This window comes from Pseudochaenichthys georgianus, chromosome 5, assembly GCF_902827115.2.
Source record: "Pseudochaenichthys georgianus chromosome 5, fPseGeo1.2, whole genome shotgun sequence".
Taxonomy (NCBI): Eukaryota; Metazoa; Chordata; class Actinopteri; order Perciformes; family Channichthyidae; genus Pseudochaenichthys; species Pseudochaenichthys georgianus.
Genome location: NC_047507.1, coordinates 7522587 through 7545027, shown reverse-complemented (window position 1 = coordinate 7545027; position 22441 = coordinate 7522587). Strand labels below are relative to the sequence as shown.

Below are 22441 nucleotides of genomic sequence, written 5' to 3'. Positions count from 1 at the left end.
CAACAGCAGAGGAAGATGTCATCAAACAGGTTTAATTGGTTGAGCTGAAACAAAATTAGGACATATCATTTACAACCATTGATGGGATGAATATTGTAGATAGTTGTAGCCTTTCGCTTCATTGGTGCTAGACATTAAACACACATTTGCCTGTAAACAGTGTTTCCTTTACTTTCACATTATCCATCTCAGATATATGGCTTTCATTTTTCACTACTTAGAAAAGTATGATTAAAAACATCAGTATATACACAATACATTCATATTTACATATTGCAAATGGTGTGTTACATTATTGTTTTCTTAAAAAAAAAGAACTGCTTGGAAAGGAGAAAGGTACGTGTAATAGGACTGTTACCCACGTTAAACATCTTGTACACAAGCAACAAAAATGTCCTTCAGTTTTTTGTTTTTCAAATGTGGTAAAACAAGTTAGAAACCTTTAAGTGACAAAAATAATACAAACATTGTCAAACTTTCTAGTATGAATACAACTGTGGCCATTTTACGAAATACTGCTCATTTACAGTGATACAACTCTTTTTCAACCGGTGAAAGATTGAACTCTCTTTCGTGTAGTGTCCTTAAAACTGACTAGGACACGTTCTTGTCATTTTCTGCAGTTTTGTCCTTCTCCTTAGGTGTATCGTGTTTACTGTCCTTTTTTTCCTCTCTTTTATCTCGGCTTCTGCTCTTGTCCCGACGATCCCTGTCTTTGTCCCTCTCTCTGTCTCTCTCCTTCTCTCTGACTCGGTCTTTCCCACGGTCTCTGTCCCGGTCTCTTTCCTTGCTACGGGATCTATCCCGTTTTTTGTCCCGCTCTCGATCACGCTCGCGCTCTCGATCACGCTCTCGGTTTCTCCCTCTATCGCGGTCGTGGTCCCTCCTGTCAGAATCCCTGGCTCTGTCTCTTTCCCGGTCTCTTCTCTTGTCTGTATCTTGATCCCTGTGTCGCTCCACCTCCGTCTCCCTGGCCTTCTCGCCCTCCTTCCCTCTGCTGCGCTCTCTTTCCCGAGTACGCTCCGGATCCCGTTCTTTTTCACGGCTGCGCTCCAGATCATGATCTCTTTCTCGGGGATGCTCCGGATCCCTTTCTCTGGTACGCTCCGAATCCCGTTCTCGAGGACGCTCCGTATCGTGATCCCTTTCTCTGTTGCGCTCAGGATCGCCTTCTCTTTCTCGGTTGCGCTCAGGATCAACATCTCTTTCTCGGGTACGATCAGGATCGCGTTCCTTTTCCCTGGTACGATCAGGATCGCGTTCCTTTTCTCTGGTACGATCAGGATCGCGTTCCTTTTCTCTGGTACGCTCAGGATCGCGTTCCCTTTCTCTGGTACGATCAGGATCGCGTTCCTTTTCTCTGGTACGCTCCGGGTCGCGTTCTCGTTCCCGGATACGCTCCGGGTCGCGTTCTTTTTCCCGGATACGCTCCGGGTCGCGTTCTCTTTCTCGGATACGCTCCGGGTCGCGTTCTCTTTCCCGGATACGCTCCGGGTCGCGTTCTCTTTCCCGGATACGCTCCGGGTCGCGTTCTCTTTCTCGGATACGCTCGGGGTCGCGGTCTCTTTCTCGGATACGCTCCGGATCGCGTTCTCTTTCCCGGGGATGCTCGGGATCGCGTTCTCTTTCCCGCGGATGCTCGGGATCGCGTTCTCTTTCCCGCGGATGCTCGGGATCGCGTTCTCTTTCCCGGGGATGCTCGGGATCGCGTTCTCTTTCCCGGGGATGCTCGGGATCGCGTTCTCTTTCCCGGGGATGCTCGGGATCGCGTTCTCTTTCCCGGGGATGCTCGGGATTGCGTTCTCTTTCCCGGGGATGCTCGGGATCGCGTTCTCTTTCCCGGTTACGCTCTGGATCATGGTCCCTTTCTCTGGCTCTATCCCACTCCGGCTCTCTGCTCCACCGCCTGTCCTGGCCCCTGTCCCATAAGGGCCTGCCTGGGTGTGGGACATCCCGTTCTCTTTCCCTCCGGCGGTCCTCGGACAGCTCCCCCTGTCTCTCTTCAGAGGGTTTTAAGGGACCAGCAGCAGGTTCTCTGTGCCCTCCTTCGAAGCGACTGAAGCGCTCTCCGATGCGAGGTTCTGAGTCCTCTCGGGTGGAGCTGCTCTTCCTCCTCATTTCAGGAGAGTGTCGCATCCAGGGCTCGTCCTGGTGCAAGTCTGGACTGTGAGCTCCCATGCGACTCGGAGGACCAATGGGAGCCTCTGGAGGAGTTGGCAGTAGAGGCCCAGAGTGACGGATAGGTCTAGGTTCATCAGAGTGCCTGTCCAAGCGGTATCGCTCGGATCCTCCAAAACGCTCAGAGGGATGTGGTCTATTCTCCTGAGGGGGGGGACCCCGGTGCTCATCAAAAGATCCTCGACGTGGAGGTGAAGAGAGGGGTCTGGAGCTCTCGTACTGGTTATGAGGCTTTAAGTGCTGTCCGCTTACCTCGCCAATGGAGGGTGGACCTCTTCTGTCCTCATACTGATTATGTGGCGGACCCCGGTAGGCCGGACCTGGCGGGGGACCCTGACTGTCTTTATAAATATGTAGAGGGTTTGGATTCTGCTCCACGTTAGGTTTGAAAGAGTTAGGGTTTTCTCTGTTATAATGTTCTGCAGGGCCTCGAGGTTGGTCCCCCATTGCGGGTTGAGCCCGTTGGTCACCATACTGAGGTGGCGGGGGACCCCTGGGCCCTTGAAAGTGGGACGGAGGAGGGAGTCTGTTTTCAAAGTGACTATGGGGTGGCCCAGCGAAAGGTGGAGGAGGAGGACCTCTGTTTGCAGGGAAGTTAAATGGTGGTGGTGGGGGACCCCCAAATCTTGGTGGAAGATTCTGTCCATCAAAAGTAGGAGGTGGGGGCAGGCCTGGAGGGAGACCTTGCTGTACAATGTGCTGGGGGGGAATGGAGGGATTAAACATTTGGGGAGCAGGGCCTCTCTGGGCCATTGGAAGAAATTGTGGTGGTGGTCCTCGGAGGGGCATTATATTATGGGGAGGTGGTACAGAAGGAAGCTGCTGCTGCTGCTGCTGCTGCTGCTGCTGCTGCTGCTGCTGCTGCGGCGGTGGTTGGGAGCCTTGCCACTGGTTCTGATAAGGGTATGCAGTTGGACGTGGACCATATTGTTGGCTGTTATCACCCTGCATAGGGGGAGGACCACGGACAGCGGGATGAACATGCATGGGTGGAGGGGGTCTCTGCATAGGAGGGTGGCCTGACATTGGAGGGTGGCCTTGCATGTGTGGTGGTATAGACATCGGAGGAGGCCTTAAAACCATATTTTGTCCCTGCATCGGATGGTGCGGGGCGAAGTTTGATGGGGGGGGGATGTCAGCTGGAGGTCTGTACTCTCTATCGAAGCCTGACCTGTGATGCGGCATGTGATGGTGCTCAAGCGAGTGTGGAGTGTCGACCATTTTTGTGCTCTGAGTGAGTACTGGGATTGTGGAAGGTCTTTGGGATGCGTTTGCATGCTCGTTATAATAACTTCTGGATGGCACATCTTGGCTATTATCATCATAATCTGATTCTTCATTAGCTTTTAAGATACTGGCAGCATTTGGCCAAATACTGAACTTGTCCAATTCTGTTTCTGGCTTGATTGGCTCAGCTTCCACAGTTTTGACTTCTGGCTCATCCATATAGTTGACTTCCATATCAGGGTCCACGTCCTCTCCTAATAATGGAATTGCTACCTCTGTTTCGTCTGACGTTAGGAAGGGTAGCGTCTCGCTTTTCACTTCCTCAAGAGGCAGCGTTATCTCTTGGGCTTCTGAGGAGTCTGGGAGTTCAGTAACTTTATCCAGATTAGCCTCTGGAACCACAGGTTGTGAAACAGCTGGAGAATCCACCACCGGAGCAGATGGTTCTTCTTGCTCCTCAGGTTCTTCAGTCGGTTTGTTGTCGTCTGCAGCCTGGCGAGGATCCCTGCTCTGTCGGGGATCTCTCCTTTGGTTGATCAAGGGAGCAACTGATGTAGACTTTATTAGTTCCTCAACCTTTTTGCCAAGCTGCAGTAGCTGAGAATTGGCCAAAATGGATGTTACAGGTGTGGTTAAGAATGTCTCTGGAAGTGTCAATGAAACATCAGGTGTCACCGTAGAGAATTTTTGCTGCTCTCCCTGTTTCTGGAATGCTTGATCCCCGATCTGTTTTAGGCTCTCCAAGATCTTTTGTGCATCAGTAAGAGACTCAACCTTAACTTGAACTGGTACAACAGGTTTGACATCTTCAAAAATTGAGTCATCCTCTGGATCGTAAGCTACATCATCAGCTTCATTTGCAACCACCTCAGGCTGCTTAGAGATTTTAGGTTTGATTTCCATCTCCACAGACTTCTTAGGCACATTGTAGCCCATACTGGGGTCATACTCTTCTTCTGGATCGTACGGTCGGTCATCTTCGTCCTCCTCCACCGGTTTCTCTTTAGAACTCTGTGCAAACTGCTGCACAATGGGGTCAAGCATTGAGGCGGACGGGATGGTGAGTTCCCCACTGTTATCAGACGGAGAGTTGGAAGCTTCTGAGTCGTGCTTTTTCTTCCCAAAAAGAGTGTTGAGGATCGTTTGAAGAGGCGTAGCAGCAGAGGAAGCAACAGAGCTGGATGAGGATGGTGACTCCTTGCCGGTGACAGTGGATGTAGCTTTGAAAGAGGACAAAAGAGAAAAGACAGAGGAGGTGGCTGTGGTGCTGCTGGAGGTCTCAGAAGAGTTAGAAGGAGGTGACCCTGGAGGAGTGGTGCTGAAGGGGATTTCCAGACTCTGTCGCGAGCTTCTGTCCCCTCTGACTGAAGAAGATATTTTTGGAAGGCCAGTGTCATCAGTATCTCTGTTTTGAATCTTTGATCGTTTTTCCTCAGTTTCTAACGGACCACCAGCTCGCTTTTTGTCCTTTTGGCAGATCAGCAGACCCAAGAGGAGGTTAGGACGAGCAGGTTCAAGCCCTGCAAGAATAGACAAAACAAGAACCTTTGTAAACATTTTATGTTGATAACCGTAGATTAACAGAACTGAATGATAATCTTGTATTCCTGACATGCTCAATAAAAACATTTAAGTTAAATTAGTTTCTACAAGATTTTTTGATACATACATGAGGAACTGTAAGTCCATAAGGCTTTATCAGAGTTGTATCTGCTCTCTTAAGTGAATCCTTTTATATCTCAACTGACAATTGTGGAAATGGTTCGCAGTCATTAAATGTGTTAATATGTAAAACAAAACAAACTGAAATATGTATGCAGGTGCCAGCTGCAGAGAAACGTGCGCCATCAGTAGGCTTGTGTTGGTTATTGAAGAGATGCCTTTGTAGAGGCCTTGCTTATGCAATACATAACCAAGGGTCACTGACAGCACAAGACTGGACCAGGAAATTGGAAAAACACATGACTGCCAGTAAGACTGCACTAGATTGCAAACCATAATATAATTCTGGTAAATCTACAACCAGGTGAATACATCAGTTCTTATGGAGATCTGATTAAAGATCATTACTTCAATCTGTTTAAAGAAACATCGGGAAAAAGTAAGATGTGTAGTCATATGTTTTCTGAAGCTAGTCCAATAGTAAGGAATTAAGTGGTGCAGCATGTTACCATTTGATCACCGGTGTGATATGATGTAACTTGTCAACCATTTTAAATTATTTATTTATTCAAATAGTTAAATTATGTTTATGTAGAAGCCAAGTCATAAGAAACAACAGGCTGAGACTGGACTCAAATGGCATCAACCTGCGATGCAAACTTCCTTTATTAGAAATGTGTTATACAAAATCAGAAACACAGCAGAGGACACAGCAGCTGTTATATGAGGTGTTTTCTGGATGAGATTTAGCAAAAGAGTTAGTGCCCCCTACAGGACAAACTAATAAAACACCAAACCCTCAGTTAAAAAACAAATATGACACAAAATCATTAAAATAAACACAGTTACATTTAGTGGTATATATGTGTGACCCTGTGAACGCTTACCTGGCCCATCAAACGGTAAGAGTTTGGAGGGTAATGGGTCCTTTGAGCTCAGAGGGATGAGATAGAGGTCTTTGATACGTCGGTTGTTGTTAGCCACCACACCAAATCGTTTCCTGCTGCTGAAGTAGGAGAAGAGAGAGACGTATGCCACTTCCTCCTCCTCTGTGGCCGGGTGGAAACGGATCAGACATAGTTCCTGAAAACACGGAGAGCAAAGTATGTAAGGGATGCGAGGCCTTTACATTGAGCACTTTTATACTCAATCATTGTTTTCATCAAACCTTTGAGAGTGAGGTTTTCAGTTTTCCAACGTAGTCCCACACTGTGCTTGGAGATATCCGTCCTCCAATGTGAATGGTGTCTGGCAAATCCTGCACACAAAATATAACACTAAGTATGATGCTTTTGCTTGCTTGCATGATATGCCCAAAGGTTTTGAATTAAACAATGACTAAAAAGGAAGACGAATCTAAATGGCTAACCTCCTTCAGGTATTCAAAGGATCCTGACACCAGATAAGCCTTGGTCACAAACTTGGCCACAGACTGCATGTTGATTAGTCCTTTCCAGATCTTCTCTTGACCGTGGAGGAAGATGGCCGTCTCGCCCTCAGGAGGGGGCTCGGATGAACTGTGAAACCAAAATGTCTCCGTTTTAGGGGAAATCCAATACCTCACATATTTCTAATGCAATTTAAGGGACAACAATTTAAAAACACCTCCATAACTTTAATAATGACCCATAATTAAATGTCCATGACCATTCATATCGTATATGTACACAAACGGATGTGTAAAGTAAACTTTAGTTATTGATAAACTTTTGTCCAATGTCTAATAGATTGTAATGTTTATATTAACTGAAAATACCTTTAAGAGGCACATTGCAAACATTCTTTTTAATTATATTAGTCTGTCACTGGCATTACAAAATAAGGGGAAACAGACCGAGTTATACCATTTATACTAATGAATTAGAAATGTGGTTTTTTTCTGGAAAAACAATATGGCAATATAAATATGGAACCTACATGCCACAAAATATTTCAAACATATAATTGCAAAACTTATAATTACATGGTTTTTAAAAAGGTTTTCCATGACTATTGGAACCCTGAATTTAAGCCCTTGAGTAAAAACATACCACAGTTGCAAACAAATAAACCACTAAAGCGAGCAAGTCTCTGAAGAGCTTATAAAAGCGTGATGAGATTAAGCACCTTGTTTTCCCTGGTTTGAAGGCAGCCACTGAAGGGGGGGGAGCCGGGGGCATCGGCAGCGGAGCTTTGGGTGCGACATCCACTGGAGCGCTGAAGGGAGCTGGGAGGGCTTCTGCTGAGCTGTTGGGGAGTCTCTCTGCAGCCGGGTAGGTGACAGTCACCGCGGCGCTGTGCCTGGCCATGCGGGGGTCTCTGCGGGTGGTGCTGACACAGGACACGATGGGGGCGATGGGTGTGGGGGCCTGGGCCAGAGGAGCCAGCATACTGAGGTCCAGCTGTGGCTGTGGCTCTGGGACAGCTGGCTCCACAGTCGGCTGGTAGGATGGAGGGACTTGGCCAGGAGGAGACACGTCCCCCGACCTGGAGGAGGGCTGCTCGTGTCTCAGAGGCTTAGTGTCAGGCTTCTTGGTCAGTTTGGCTTTCTTAGCTACAGGCTCATCTTCTGACCTCTGACCTGGAGGGTAAGATTATAAGAATGATTGCTTGTGTGAAAAATGTCGCAAAGAAAATGTTGAAGAATTTTATTTAAATAAATGTGTGTCTGTCATTCATCAAATGACCGAACGTAATGAACATTTAGCAAGGAAAGTCGTGCAATATTTCTATATAAAAAAATGCCATACTGTAATTCAAACTGTATGGCGACTTCAACAGTAAAAATGCTATGAAGTTATTGGCTTGTGCATAATGAGCATTTTCTTCTGCTGCAGTTTAACATTGAAATCTGTGAATGTTTCTCAGTGAGCCTGGCACTTACCACTGTGAGTAAACAAAACATGACATCAGTTTCACCCTTTCTTTAAATATTGTCTGGAGTAAAGGGAACGCTGTAGGCAACAGGCTGCCAACCTCCTACATCTCAGTGTGCTAACCAAATGGTTTCATTATTTGAAAACTCATGCAGCGTGTAGAATAAAATCTGAGGTTGCTCAAAGAATTATGGAAAATGGCCACTTTTCAAAATGGACCTTACACTCCTGTGTGTCATTTACCTGTGCATATCAGACAGTTGAGGTCGAACAGATGAGTCCTGTGTTCAGAAGTAGTGTCCTTGAGCATTGTACTGAAAATGTCTGGCATGCTGCCGCTGCCACTGTTGCCCTCCGCAGCAGAGGGCTGAGCCGAGGCTGGAGGAGTGGGCATCGACTCATCTTGGTCCTGTGAACACAGAAAACTCTGAGGTGAGCTTGAAAATCATTGCTTTTCAAATAACACCCAGTACTTTGGGTGTTAAAACAGATAAGGTGTGACACCCGATAAAAAGAAAGCTTCAGAAAGAAAGAAACAGCATTGAAAAACAGGACAGTTTGCAAGATAGTTAACCCAGGATTTGTATTTGTAACTAAGCAACCCATGCAAAAGTGAAAAACAAGTGTTGAAGAGAGAAAGACAGCATGCCACCACTTACTGCAGCAGCGGCCATGCGAGAAGATGAAGTGTTGGCAGAGATACATACATCTCCATCAGATGTTGGTGGAGCGTCATCCATATCCATGCTATGAGAGTCATGCCTGTTGCCCAGTTTAGAGTGCCCTGAATGGGCCCTTGCACCGGGAGAGTGGGCCTGCAGGAGAACAGCACATTTTGTCTTTAGAGTTACCTACATTTAAACTTCATGTTTCATTTAAAATGAGAGTAGTATTTACCTCAGCAGTATCAGGCTTCTTCCACTCAGATATCTCTTTGGAAAGCAGCTCTTCAGCGCTCAGTCTCACCAGCCTGTAGGGACTGACCTCACGACCCACCACTCTGTAGAACAAGCCCTGAGACACAACACAATAATCATGAACATCAGTTACAAATACGCTTGTTAAGCTTTTTAGGCTGAAGATACACAACTCTTTAAACATACACAAAATACGGAAAAAAGTTTACTTACTTTGTTTTTGGGATCTTTCAGGTTGAACATGAGGGACCTGTATTTGTTCTTGTACTTGCTGTCAGTGCTAAGGCAGAGGTTGAACATTTCCTTTTCAATGGCAACCGATAGCTTTGACACTTCAGGCTCATTCATATTCAGGTCGTCACTGTCGCTCACCCTGGTGGTACCGAACACAACAAATGATGGTGTTCAAATCTGAAGTTTTACTGAAATATTTGTCGATGTATTACGAACTTTGGACTCCTTACCTCTTAAAGATGATGTCAGTCAGCGAGCGCCGGATGTTTGTTCTCATCTGGTTGTTTGGTGGGGGCCGCACGGGGGACACAGTGGGCGCAGAAGGAGCTGGATGTGGAGGTCTGGAGGATGAGGAGTGGCTGGAGGGAGCTGAAGAGGGTGGAGTTGATGGGACTCTGGAAGACGAAGAGGATGGAGGTTCCTTTTGTGGGGGCTGCTTCTTAGGAATGGTAAAGTTGGACTTGGTGACTCTCAGCGCTCCTGTGGCGTGGATCGGACCCTGAGGAAAGCGAGACTTGTTTTGGACGGGTATCGGACCGGGTTTCTTGGACTTTGCTGCAGTTTTACTCAGGGGTGTCGCAGGCTTCTTTGACGCCTTCGAGGTGGTGGTCTGAGGCTTCCTGCCCTTTGGGGAAACCTTGGCTGCTTTAGTCGCCGTGGACTTCTTGTTCCCTTTAGTAGGAGCAGGGGCTTTTGCTTGAGCAGGTTCCTTCTCACTCTGCTTCTCTTCTTTAGGGGGGGCTGCAAACCAAGAAGATACATACATGTTAAAATATGCAATCATTTGCAATATCAGCAGAAACATGTAGCAAGACAGAATGATGACTTTCAGATGACATTGCTGACTCATAAAGCTCCACATTATGAGATCATTAACGGTCATAGTTACAATTAAGACCACCCACTCTTGATGAAAAGATAAAAACGTAATTCACAGGTTGTGTGTGCGCATCCTGAACACACTGCAATAAGCATTCTTAAATACACACAAAGTTGACGCCCTGGGCGGTTTAATAGCCCCTTTATTTGTAGCAGCTGAATGCGGATACATTGTGCTGTTAATGCAGGTCCATTTGGGGAAGAAGCATTTTCTTCCTAAACATTATTTAGAAGAAATGGGCTTCATACTCCCACCATATATCCGAATAGGAGGGAGGGGGAATGATGCACTCCTGTCTCGTGCAAAAGTACTCAGCAGATACTGAAAAGATAGAACCACAACTACCAGGTTGAAGTTCATAACTTCCTCATTTTCAAACTGTTAATTTAAATACATTTGTTTAATGAGCTCAGCCACAAACCACAAACACTAGAACCAGCTAAGGCTCTGAGCTCTGTCTTAAAAAGTGAAACCCCAAAGTGTCAGTGGTAGTCATATGAATAATAGATGCAGATGCACAAGAATGTTCCTTAAACTAAAAAATATAGTATTATGTTAACCGGTTATCACCAAGACTTGTATGGCAATACACACTCGGTTCAAACTGTCATATGCAGATGCCAGAGCGTCATCCATTATGTTCAAGCTGAATTAGAATAAGCATTACCCCACTTGAACACACAAATTATTCACCCACTGAAATGTAGAAACCACAAGATTATTGTCCAGAACCACAGTATTGAGACCCGAAGCAACCAAAGTAAACCATCATCTAATTAGTGTCACACCAAGCTAAATATGACTCAGAAGAAACAAGAACAAATGAGCCATGACTTCTTCCTCCTGTTGGTCACTGCAGTCAATGGCCACACTGATTTCCTGACCTTAGAGGTTCAATTAGCTTTAAAAACCTGCTTTCTCATCAATAAAGATCCACATGTTGCCTTCAATGACCCCTTATAAAGGGAAACTAACTGTCCACATTTCATTGGAACAAACGATCCTTATATTTATCAAATCTCGTCAAAAGTGCAAAATGTGTGTAAAACACTAGACGCTGGATGTACTCCTCCTTTGCTCAGCCAGGTCTTCAGCTTCGTTCTTCTGCTGTGGCCCTTCTGAACTTCACTGCAGTATCTCCAGGAGGGGGGGGGGGGGGGGGGGAGAGATGGTCTCTGGCAGGGCTTCCTTCTTTTCCCGTCTGCTGAACATCTGGGGGGAGGGGGTGTCTTCTGTGTGATGCCTCCATAGTGTGTAGATAAATCAGTTGTAAATGCTTAGATTGAGCTGAACTTCCCACAGCAAGCCAACACTGCTCAGATAATCAATCGAGGCATCCTACAATCTGTTATATCACCTTTTATTTCAAAGCCAGTTTTCCAGGAGTGATGCATCATAATCAATATGAATAAAAAAATCTTTGAAGTCAGCCTATTAACCACAAAATGAAGGGTATAAATAAACTACTGCAGTGACGGCAGATATTATCAACTCAATATGAGCCGTTAGCTTCTTTAGTCCACCTTAACATGGGGAGATCTGAGACACCTACCTGCTGGAGAAAGGGAGGGAAGAACCTTTTTAATGGGTCAACAGCTGAGGTGATGAACCTGGGAAGTGGAGACTTGTGTAGGAGTTTGTAAAAATCACACTCACTCATCACATTCATGCATCTAATAGTGAAGAGTTAAGTTGAGACTTTTCTTCCACATGGTCCCGTTTTCCCCTACACCCCTGCCTTTTAGCTATGGGGAAAGAGGTAATCCATCGATTAAGTGTCACACACTCAAAAAGGACAAGTTTGATATTGAAAAAGTCTAACTTGACGTAGCAGGGGCCTCTGCACTGACCTCTTGGCCATAGCATGGCTATGGCCACAAAAGGAACGCTAGGTCTACCTGGTATAATGTCTGTTATTCAAACTCCTGCTTTCAGTTTATAACCCAGGTATATCTATTAGGAATGTGGTTCTCCCGAGCTGACATCACTCCCAAAGCCACTGCCTCCAGTCTTAGTACCTAATCAAATGACTAATCACCTGTGGAGAGTACCTTGGGGATAAATGCATTCTCTATTATTAAATACTTACCCAAAGCCACAAACAACACTTACCTTTAGTCACAGCTGCCAACATGTCATTAGCAGAAAGAAACCTTTACATTATCAAAATCACTTCATAATCACTTTGCAAATGTTTTTTACGTCTAGCATACAGCGGAGTCCAGCTCCACGGCACGTTACGTTAGCACCACATGTATAATATAAACATAACAACGTGGTTTCAAAAACAGCCCAAGACCTTCAAAGAGATACATACACTTTTTGTTTAAAACTGTTGGTGATATGGGTGTAGTCTTTTCTGGTGTTACTGCAATGTAATTATGGTCGCTGGACCAGGATGCAGTGGCTGGCGGGGGCGGTTGTTCCTCAGCGTTCTCCTCCTCCTCTTCGTCGTCATCCTCCTCATCATCATCATCATCATCGTCGTCATCCTCCTCATCATCATCATCATCTGGCTCCGAGCTGTAGTCTCCGTCGCTGTCCGAGTCCTCCTCCGCTTCCTTTTGTTTCCTCTTGCCACCAGCGGCGCTCTTCTGCGTGGACGGGAAGAAACACATTCAGGCTTTTAGTTTCAGCACTCATCTGTTTGACAGCATTACAGTCAAAACAGAAAAAACGGTTGACTGATAAAAGAATTGCAAAATGCCAGGAAGATCTGTCCATGGTTATGATATGTAACTTGTACGGCCTTCCTGCTCGCACCTTTAGTACAGTTCGAGAACATAGCATGTCCGAATTGCTCTATATGTAGCTTTTGTAAACATTACACTGTGTACCAAATATTTCTTGGCAGATAGGGTAATAACTTCATCATTAGCTACGTCTGAAAGCAGAAGTCTGGGGCAAATAATTGCAAGTCTCTTGAGTGAGAATGTCACAAAATGATTTTAAAAAAAAAGCCAAATTCTGGGAAAAAAAGTCAAAATGAAAAAAAGTAACATTTTGGGGGGAAAGTCAGATTCTGAGAAAAATGTCAAATTTGAGATGCATTGTGTGACATGTAGTTTATGGGCAACGTGCTTCTGTAAATCGGAATGTAACCGTATAATAAACACTGTATTCTTTGCAAGCTCTTGTGGGACCACATAACATGAAGTCACGGGCCAGATTTTGTCCCCGGGCCTTGAGTTTGACACCCCTGGTTTAAACAATATGAAAATAGTTTCCCAACTGGAGTAAATAAAAGTTCCCCGCAAGCTAGTTCAGATTAGCCACTTGACAGAACATGGATGTTTATTTGCTTCCACACCCTTTAAAGTTTCAATCTCACAAAAAGTATGTGGCCGTTTCTCAATGTCGAGTAAAGCTGCTGCAGAGCCACTATTTCAAGTATACTACGTCATCGAGTGGCGCCGAATGCAGGGCATTTAAACAGTCCTTCGGCGCCAGTCCATGACGTAGTATACTTGAAATAGTGGCTCTGCAGCAGGTATACTCGACATTGAGAAACGGCCTGAGTGGGTTTTCAAAGTAATAAAACCTCAGGATGTTTCCAGCTATGAGTGTGCAGGAAATAGGCCGTGTGAAAAGTAATGACAAAAAGAGCCCTGAAGAAGACTCCCGTGTGGATTTGGGGATGCAGAATTAGGTCAACAATAGGCTTAGAAAAGATACAGAACATAAGCACACAATCAAACCAAACAGTAATACCGGTAAAATAATGTATACTGTTCGTCTAATTATTCATAAGGATGTAAGTGCAGTGGATATTTTCAAGCCTATAGGTGTTTTGTTTCTCTGCAGTCACCATTATGATAACATTAATGATACAGGACATTAAAGGCACAGACAAAAAGCTTGAAATGCATCTCTGTAACCAAAACCAGGTGTCAATTAAAAACAAGGAGCAATATTTATGTAGATATCCCTTTGGCTCAACACCCTAAAACAGGTTTATCACCCCCAAACATAAAAGCGTACTGGGAAAGGATTCACTTTTCCAATCCGAGGCAATGTCTTCTTTTTCCCTTTTTGGATTATACGAATGTTATCTATAGGCGCGCCTCTGTTGAACCCCGTGATTCAGTTCATCACTCGGCCCTCAGATGTATTACAGTTGTTATACTCATCACTGCTTCTTGTATGAAAAGGTTTAAAGGATTTCTGACTATATAAAAGCCTCACATCATGCAATCACATCACTTTGAATCAGTGATTGATTAATGGTTAAAGTTAAACGATAACATTGGGGAAATTGCTTTAAGTTTTGTGCTGCACACACTATACCACACATTACAATTGCACCCAGTTGTAAACAAAAACATTTTTGATCATTTTGATGATGATGACTCCATTTCCCCCATGAGTCAGTAGACCGGCCCGTTGTACAGTTTGTCTTATCAAGTGATTTGAACCTGCTCCATTGCAGGTCGCCAGAATGGGTTGATGACCAATTTAATTAGCTTCCTCAACATCAATACATTCTTATATATCAGAAAATAGCAGCTGCTTGTTACCATTGGTTGAATAATTTGACCTCAAATTATTATTTTAGACACATGAATGGTGAATGCTAATCAACAGTGACACAGAAAGTAAAGGAAAGTATTTGTAGCGAACCAAGACACACCACAAAGGAAATCATTTCTCAGATCTGGTAAAAACACAACATAGCAACATTTATATGACAGTTAAGCTAAGGAAGTGCCGTGTGCTGCTACTGCCGAAATATAACTCGACTCCATGTTTTCTCATTAGGTGAAAGGCAAGAATATCTACGCTTAAAGGACAGGCAGAAGGCATTATTATCGAGTGGTCCGAGTTACCTTTGGTGCAGCCTTGGTTTTCTTTTCCGCGGCCTTGACCTTCTGCTTTGGCTCCTTGACGTCAGTGATGGACTTCATGGCTGCAGCGGCGTGTCTCAGGATGCAGTCATTACCACAGTACACAGAGTCCTGCTGAGCGTTATTCTCACAGCCCGGCCCGATGCATTTGGGAAGGGAAGACTCGTCTGCAGCTTTCGGCCCGGGCGTCTCCTCTGGGGGCTTCTCCTCTGGGGGCGTCTCCTCTGGCGGCGTCTCCTCTGGCGGCGTCTCCTCTGGGGGTGCCTCCTCCGGCCCGGGCTTCTCCTCCGGCCCGGGCCTCTCCTCCGGCCCGGGCCTCTCCTCCGGCCCGGGCTTCTCCTCTGGCCCCCCCCCTGTTGGTGTTGTGTTCAACTCTACGTTTGACACCACTTTCTGCTCCGCCTCTGGTTGTGCTTTCGGCTCGGCCTTCTTCTCCACAGCTGGTGCGGCTTTCTGGACTGCTTTTGGTTGGGTTGGCTGCTGTGCGGCCTGCTACATGTCGGTACACAGTACAAATTAACAGCTAAAGTTGTCATTTTGTCATCTAGATTAAAATGTACTTATAAACAATTAAACCCCCAAAATTGTGAATGTTAACTGCTTTAAATATCCAACAATCATATAATGGTTGAAATTGTGATTATTGATCAACACTAAACATGTACTATAGAGAAGCGAAGTCCCTCTCTTTCCGGTGGACCTCCATGGGACCTTATTTCGGAAAAATTAGGTATTGAAGTCAATGGCGAGGAGAAAGATTATCTTTCGATCCCGTTTGAATTGTGCCACGAATTACACAGATGATGTTTGTCAATTTAAAAGATAATTTTGCAAGTAAAATAAAAATGTGTCGTAAAACTGTGAAGTAACACTTTTTTTGGTGTGAAACCGCTCAATGAACTACATCTCCCGTCTCGCACCACACACCAAGACGGCCGTCACGTTGGCACATTTCACTTCTTTCTTTCAGAATGAGGCACAAAGTATTAAAAGAGGTGAAAATCACTCCAAGTCTGGGCATGTTGAGAGCTGCACGTACACACAAGGGGAGTTAGTCGGTTCCAAGAGCCAGCATGCGGGACCGGGATTCTGGGATTTGTAGTCTTTCTAGTTGCGTATTTTTTTGGTTTTACGACAAACTGTGACTTTTTTGACATGGAAATAATTTTTTGAGATTGACAAACATCATATGTGTAATTCGTGGCACAACTCAAACGGGATCGAGAGATACGTTTTCTCTCCCCATTGACTTCAATACATAATTTCCCCGAAATAAGGTCCCATGGGTTGGAAGTAGATGGGCGGGACTTCGCCTCTATGAAGCATTGGAAGACAAAACATCAGGCAAATCAGTCAATAAATGATTAGCTGGACTCATAACACAGCCGTTGATTTGAGATCAGTTTGAACCTACCGGCTGAAAGATCTTAATCTTCTTCTTCCCAGTTGGATTAGTGGCTTTTTCTATCCTGCCTTTGATGCCCTGGTCCTCTGATCCCCTCTCTTCTGCTCCAATGGTGGAGGGTGGAAGTGCCGCCCCCAACTGAACACCTAACATACTGGAGTCTAGCCCAAAGGTTGCAGCGGAAAATAAGAGAGTCTGCGCTCTGGCCTTCCCCAGATCTATGTTAGAGGAGAGCATAGAAGTGGCGGGTCGGACCAACTGCTGTTTCTTAGCGGTGCAGTTGGGGCAAATGTAGTCTTCCCCATTTCTCTCCATCAGGCGCCCGCGGGCCTCAGTGATGCCCACACAGTCTCCATGGAACCACTCCTCACAGCGGTCACAGCAGATCATGAACCTGGAGAGCACAGAGCTTTTATAGTGCCAACCAAAACTCAGTCTAGCATTCTTTACCACACTTTTTGACAATTAACACAATATGGAAATGTGGAAACACACTGTGGCTGTAAATACGAGCCTGACGACAAGAAGATGACATACATTGAAACTTAAAATGGCATTGTTTAAAGAGCAATTGGTATTATATTAATTAAAATGTACTTCATTGTTAAACACATTAAAAGGTAGGGTAGGTACGAATGGAGAAACCAGCCCGAGTGCGCTAGAATTTGAAAGTACGCAACCGAAAAAAATCTTCCCTTCCTTCAGACTTCCTTACAGAGCCCCTCCTCCAACACACACATGACCAATGAGGGCACGAGATAAGTTTGTGCACGAGATGGAAGCTGACAGGCAGGTAGGCCATCCGGTTATTTTAGCCGGGCCGGCTCAGATGATTGAGAATCAATTACAGGCTAATAATGGAAATCTATTTTTGACATGCATTTTTCCGATAATACAATTATAGCCGACAACCTGGCTCATAACACAAAGACACTTTAATTTCAACTACTTATTAATCGCAGCATCTACAGATTATGTGTAATAACTGTAATATATACCTGGCTGCTAAATCCTAAGAACCGTTACAGGATGTGTATTTTTTTAATTATGTAACTTTTTATGATATATTTTTTATTATATCATAACTTAGTACTAAAAAATGCATGTCACATATTTAACATGTGTAACATTAAGCTGTCTGTGGCTCTTTTTCCCGCTGTAACTACGCACATTTCCCCTCCGTGGGACTAATAAAGGGATTCTGATTTATTTTTGACATGATATATTTTACCAAAAAGAAAAACGTCCAACACGGCAAATGATTCCTTATTTTTTGTTGTTAGAATAGTGATGTTAGTAAGATTTGTTTAGGTCTGAGCTATGGATTATTAAATCATCCATCCTTTCTTACTAAATCTAGAATGTCTTACCCTGAAGTTATTGTTTTAATACAACATTGAGACATATTCAGTTATCTGATAAGAAACCGGTAGATATTGGTCAAACTAACCCCATATTATATCACTCACAAATAAATACCTTTTGTTGTGTTTCTGGCGACAGATGCAATAAAGTGCATTGGGGTCATAACCTCCCTCATCTGAATCCATGGAAGACGACGTGGAGGAGGAAGATGAAGACATCGAAGAGTCATTCTCATCTTCGTTGTCGCCTTGTGGGTTGCGCATTATTCCAGAAGGTTGGTTGGCGTTCGGCTTCATCTCCCTCTTGACAGGAGTGGTGATCTTGTTGCCGGGGGCGGGACCTTTAACAGGGGTGGTGCTCTTAGTGGCTGCCCTCTTTTTATTGATGTATGTTCTTATGGGTCCACGTTTGACAGTCATCGATGCAGGCTTGCCGGTGCTCTCCTCATCAGTCTCTTTGTCCGAGTCCCTCTCCGTTTCCTCTTTGTCGTTTTCATCTCCATGTTGGTTCTCCTCCTCGACAACCTCCTTCTCCCCAGAGTCCTGCTCTGGCTGAGGCTGTGCTGCATTAGTGCCCTCTACATCTTCAGGACTGGGATTACTTTCTCCGTCTTTTTTCTCTTCATCTTTATCCTGTAGCTGGTCTTTCTTGGCAGCGTCTCTGCTGTCTTCATCATTCTCAGAGCTCCCCTCATCTTTGACTGTCACTCCACCGCCTCCTCGAGTCTGTCTGCCGCCTTGACTTTTCCGTTGGGGCTGCTTCCTTGTGCTGCTTCTCGTCTTCCTCTCGGGGGACTCTGTCTTGTCCTCTGCAGCCTTGGTGTCAGCATTTCCATCGAAGCTGGCCTCTGAGGCAGTCTCTGCATCAGTTGGGGTTTGGGAAGGAGGATCTCCACTCTCCAGACTAGGAGGGGCGCTCCTTCTTGTCCCTCTTTTGGCGGTCGATAGGAATTCCTCTAGTTTGTCAGTGCGCTTAGGCTGCCTGCCGCTGCGCCGTACAGGACAGTCGGTTACTGCCTCCACTGGCATATCTCTTTTTGCAACAGTTGACCGGCGGAAAGACCAGGTCTTCTTTAACTCACTGTTGGCCGGGGAAGAGTTCTCTGGCTCCTCTATCGTCTCTTTGGCCACATTCTCGCTCTCGGTGTGAAGCGGTTCTTTCTGCGATCTATTCCCTTCAACAAATCCTGTGAACAAACAAAGCAAGCTGTATTCAAAGAGAACAGATGACTATCCACTACTAACTAACTATGACAGTCTTCAGGGTGTAACATAGCCAAGAAACTACACACTTTTACTGATGAGCCTACAAAACCAATTATAACAATTATTATTTGTTTTAATCATTTAAAGATCATAGAACCACAACTGTGCCCAGTATTGCTACAATGTCAACACCCCTTCATTGTGAGTGGAAGAGATGCTCAGCCAAGGTACCTTGAGAGCAGCTATCCATACTGTCCTGGCTCTGCTCTGTTTCAGGAGCTACACAAAGCTCAGGGCTCGCATTCTCCTCCATAGATGATCGAGACAATCACTACGTTCAAACAGAATGTCAACAGTTAAGAGAAGAGCACAAGAGACCAGCCATGAGTCACTCTTTCCATTTTATAATACGGCAAATACTGGGGGGGGGGGCTTATTAATAAGGCAAGCTGGTATTACCAAGATGTTCCCATCACCAGGAGAAATTGTGTTGTTCATTTAAAATGTTCAAATGTAGCCAAAACAGAATTACTTCATATAATAGTATTCCATCTTACACACATTCATTTGTCCTTATTCTATGTATTATGGCATTTTCAATTGCATAGCTTAAGAGATCATGCTCTTCAATTTAAGAGCCTATTATGATCCGTTTCCTTTTATAAGAAGTGTTGGTTCAGTGCAATACAGATTTTTTTTCAAGTTCCTTAAAATCTATTCCAAAAATAGTAAACCGCAGTTGCCGCTGAGTAAAAGGCTACTGAGGTCCTTAGCAGGACACATGTTGGGATGTCCATCTTTGACACTAGCTCGACTGTCTGTTCCAAATAAATATATCTATACGCATTTGGGTTTTCAAACTCATATCGAACACACATGTGACTTCTTATATCAATAACAGGTATATATAAAAACTCCTATATGTAATCAATCAAGCAATGTTTATTTATATAGCCCAATATCACAAATGTTACATTTGTCTCAGTGGACTTCACAGTTTGTACAGAATATCAGTATGACAATACGACACCCTCTGTCTTCAGGAGAAAACCCACAGTCATGTAAATAACCTGCTGGGCCATTATATAAGCATATAAAATGCAAATGTCAGAATCAGTTGAAATGTAGGCAGAAATGCCCATTGTAAAATGTTCTGCAGAATATACATCGGTGTCACAAACTTTATAAAAAGAGAACTTATTTATTATATGCATGTTGAAAAACTACAATTACCATTGGCTGAGTTTTAATATAAATACATATTATCAGATTTCAATATGGAACTCTGAAAAATGGGAGTATCAGTGAACACTGAACGATTTCTGACATTGGAATAGATAAATAAATACATGTTTAATAGTCCTACATTCTAAGGCACAATGTTTTCTGGCCCAAAACAATATAGATATTGTAAATGTTGATTTTAAATCAAGTGTTATTTATTATGAGAATTCACGGAAACTGAACTTTATTTGAGATTCTCCAGGGCCAAACGTGCACACATAAAATAAATAGGCATTGTCTTTACCTGCAGTTCAGCAGTGATGATTAACAGAGTTGTTCTTCAAACAAAGCAAAAGCCTTGCACCAGTAGTCATCTGTCTTGGTACAAGGTCAAAGGATCTGCCAAAAAGAAGAGACCAGTAAAACCCAAGAACTCCACACTGGTTTGAGATGCAACAACAGCTAGGGCTAGTTGAGATGACGAATATAAACAAATGTGTATTTTATGAAAATGTAAGATGCTTAGTCACTGGGATATTAATCAATTCCATAACTGCTATATACACCATGTTCCCAGTTGGAATATTGAATGCCAAAGCACAAGTGAAATGATCAACATTAATAAAGCATGCATGTCTTTAAAGTGACCCAGTTAAGGGGATGGTATCGTTCATGCTGACTCATTGAGTAGGCGTATCGGACACTCGTATCTTATTCTTTTCACCTGCCCTTCTTGCTAAAATGCTGCTATGAAACGAGTCTTCTGAAGTCTGAACTTTGAGGTAAATGCGAAATTATACCTGCTAGAAGATTGCATAGCTTTACACACTGCACCGTCAACATTTGAAAAAGAATACAGCTAATGATTCCAATTTAATAAAGTATTTCTTCAATTCTGTGCTGTGATCACAGCACCGTGCCACGTGAATGGCAGGAAAAACTGTTGCCAAGAGAGGTGGGAGGGACCGCTGACATCTAATTTAACACTAGCGTTTAACAAACAAACCGATGAGAGAAACAGTCTGTAGAAATGTCGCTATACGACATGTTGACACAGTAGCCGTTTGTAGTGAGTATTTGCCGCTTGAAACCAAAATATTGAAGCTGCACTGGGCCTTGGTGCGCATGATATAGTAAATCTTACATCTCAATAAATCACAGCCATGCATAGGTATCACGCTAATGCAGGCCTACGTATCTGTAAATATTTAAGAAATAAGCCAAACTATATTGTGGATATCAGACATCGACCTAGGACAACAGAATGTAACGCGACCTCCTGAGACCGTACACAGCCCATGATAGCTAACACCGACCGTTAGAAAACGTTAACCATAAGCCCAGTGGCACAAACTGTTCTTTGCTTTAATTGACCGGTCACAATAAGCAACTATGTACCTGGCGTTAAGCGTCTTGACATGTTTGTGGTTTTCGTCGTTTATTTGCATCTACAGCGAGTAACTAAACGATGCGAAACGTGCACTTGTAGCTAACAAACCTAGCTAAGGCTAATAGCCAGCACGAGCACAGTAATGCTAACGGAAAACTCAACTTGTAGCTATTAGCCACTTAGCTTACACAGGAAATTATAGCAAATAACGCTTACTATCAACCATTACGCTTAATGCGACATGCGTTTCGTAACTAGTCATATTCAACTAACACATGCTAATTATTAAGGACAAATACAAGCGTAATCTGCACACCAGTTAACGTTTACGCTAACGTCAGGCGCAGTTTACATCATCTTAAACCGACCTGCAGAAAGAACACAACTGAGACACGGGCGTATCTCACACATCATTTTAAACCGCATACATTGCTAAAATATCCATTTGTTGCAGTCTACCCACCTAAAGGTTAGAAATACCGATGATATTCCCTCGTTCTTCGGGTCAGTCCTCCATTTTCCATTCCCGCTGGAGGAGCTAACTGACTGCGGCAGATGGCTGACGGTTAGAGTACGCTCAGCGTGTCTGCAGCGCCCCCATCGGACAGGAGGGGAACTGCGCATGCGCGAACAACAGTACTGGGTTTGTTTGGCTTGTAGCTTGTAGCCCTACGCATTGTAGTACAAGATACAAAGTAATACGTAATCTTCATGCTAGCATATTTCGTTTTTATTTGATTATATTATAAAAATAAAGATGTACAATCTAAATGGAAATGTGGCTGGATTTGATCACTTCAATTAATCACTTGGAGTAGACAATATATTAATATACTGAATGTATCGCATCGTATACCAATCAAATATGCGTCAGGTTTCACATTTGGGAAGTGGGAACCATCCATTCTGTTAAGGAATGAGTAGCAGCTTAAAGTTGTCAAAATCCCAAACTTCTTCTGATATTTGATACAGAATTGCAGAATTTTGACCACACATGCGTCTGTATTTAATGCCCTAATTAAAATGTAAATTACAACTATAAACCAACAATTTTA

At 44.0% G+C, this 22441-nt stretch overlaps 1 protein-coding gene across 4 annotated transcripts; it reads right to left on the bottom strand.

Annotated features, from left to right (window-relative positions):
• Positions 1-16: 16 nt before the first annotated feature.
• On the bottom strand, positions 17-21941 carry dido1 (death inducer-obliterator 1). 4 transcript variants are annotated; one of them, XM_034084040.2, is made up of 17 exons: positions 21850-21941; positions 20301-20395; positions 19004-19103; positions 17682-18753; positions 16212-16596; positions 14780-15289; positions 12271-12547; positions 9304-9814; positions 9053-9212; positions 8820-8936; positions 8582-8737; positions 8166-8331; positions 7174-7627; positions 6437-6584; positions 6236-6325; positions 5955-6150; positions 17-4925 (listed from the first exon to the last, which is right to left on the bottom strand). In XM_034084040.2, exons 3-17 carry the CDS (start codon positions 19083-19085, stop codon positions 595-597), a joined length of 8655 nt encoding a protein of 2884 aa, XP_033939931.1. In that variant the 5' UTR covers positions 19086-19103; positions 20301-20395; positions 21850-21941; the 3' UTR covers positions 17-594. The 4 variants fall into 4 exon arrangements, with proteins under 4 accessions (XP_033939931.1, XP_033939933.1, XP_033939932.1 ...); XM_034084042.2 differs by having other exon boundaries at positions 8630-8737; XM_034084041.2 differs by having other exon boundaries at positions 14780-15286.
• Positions 21942-22441: the final 500 nt, after the last annotated feature.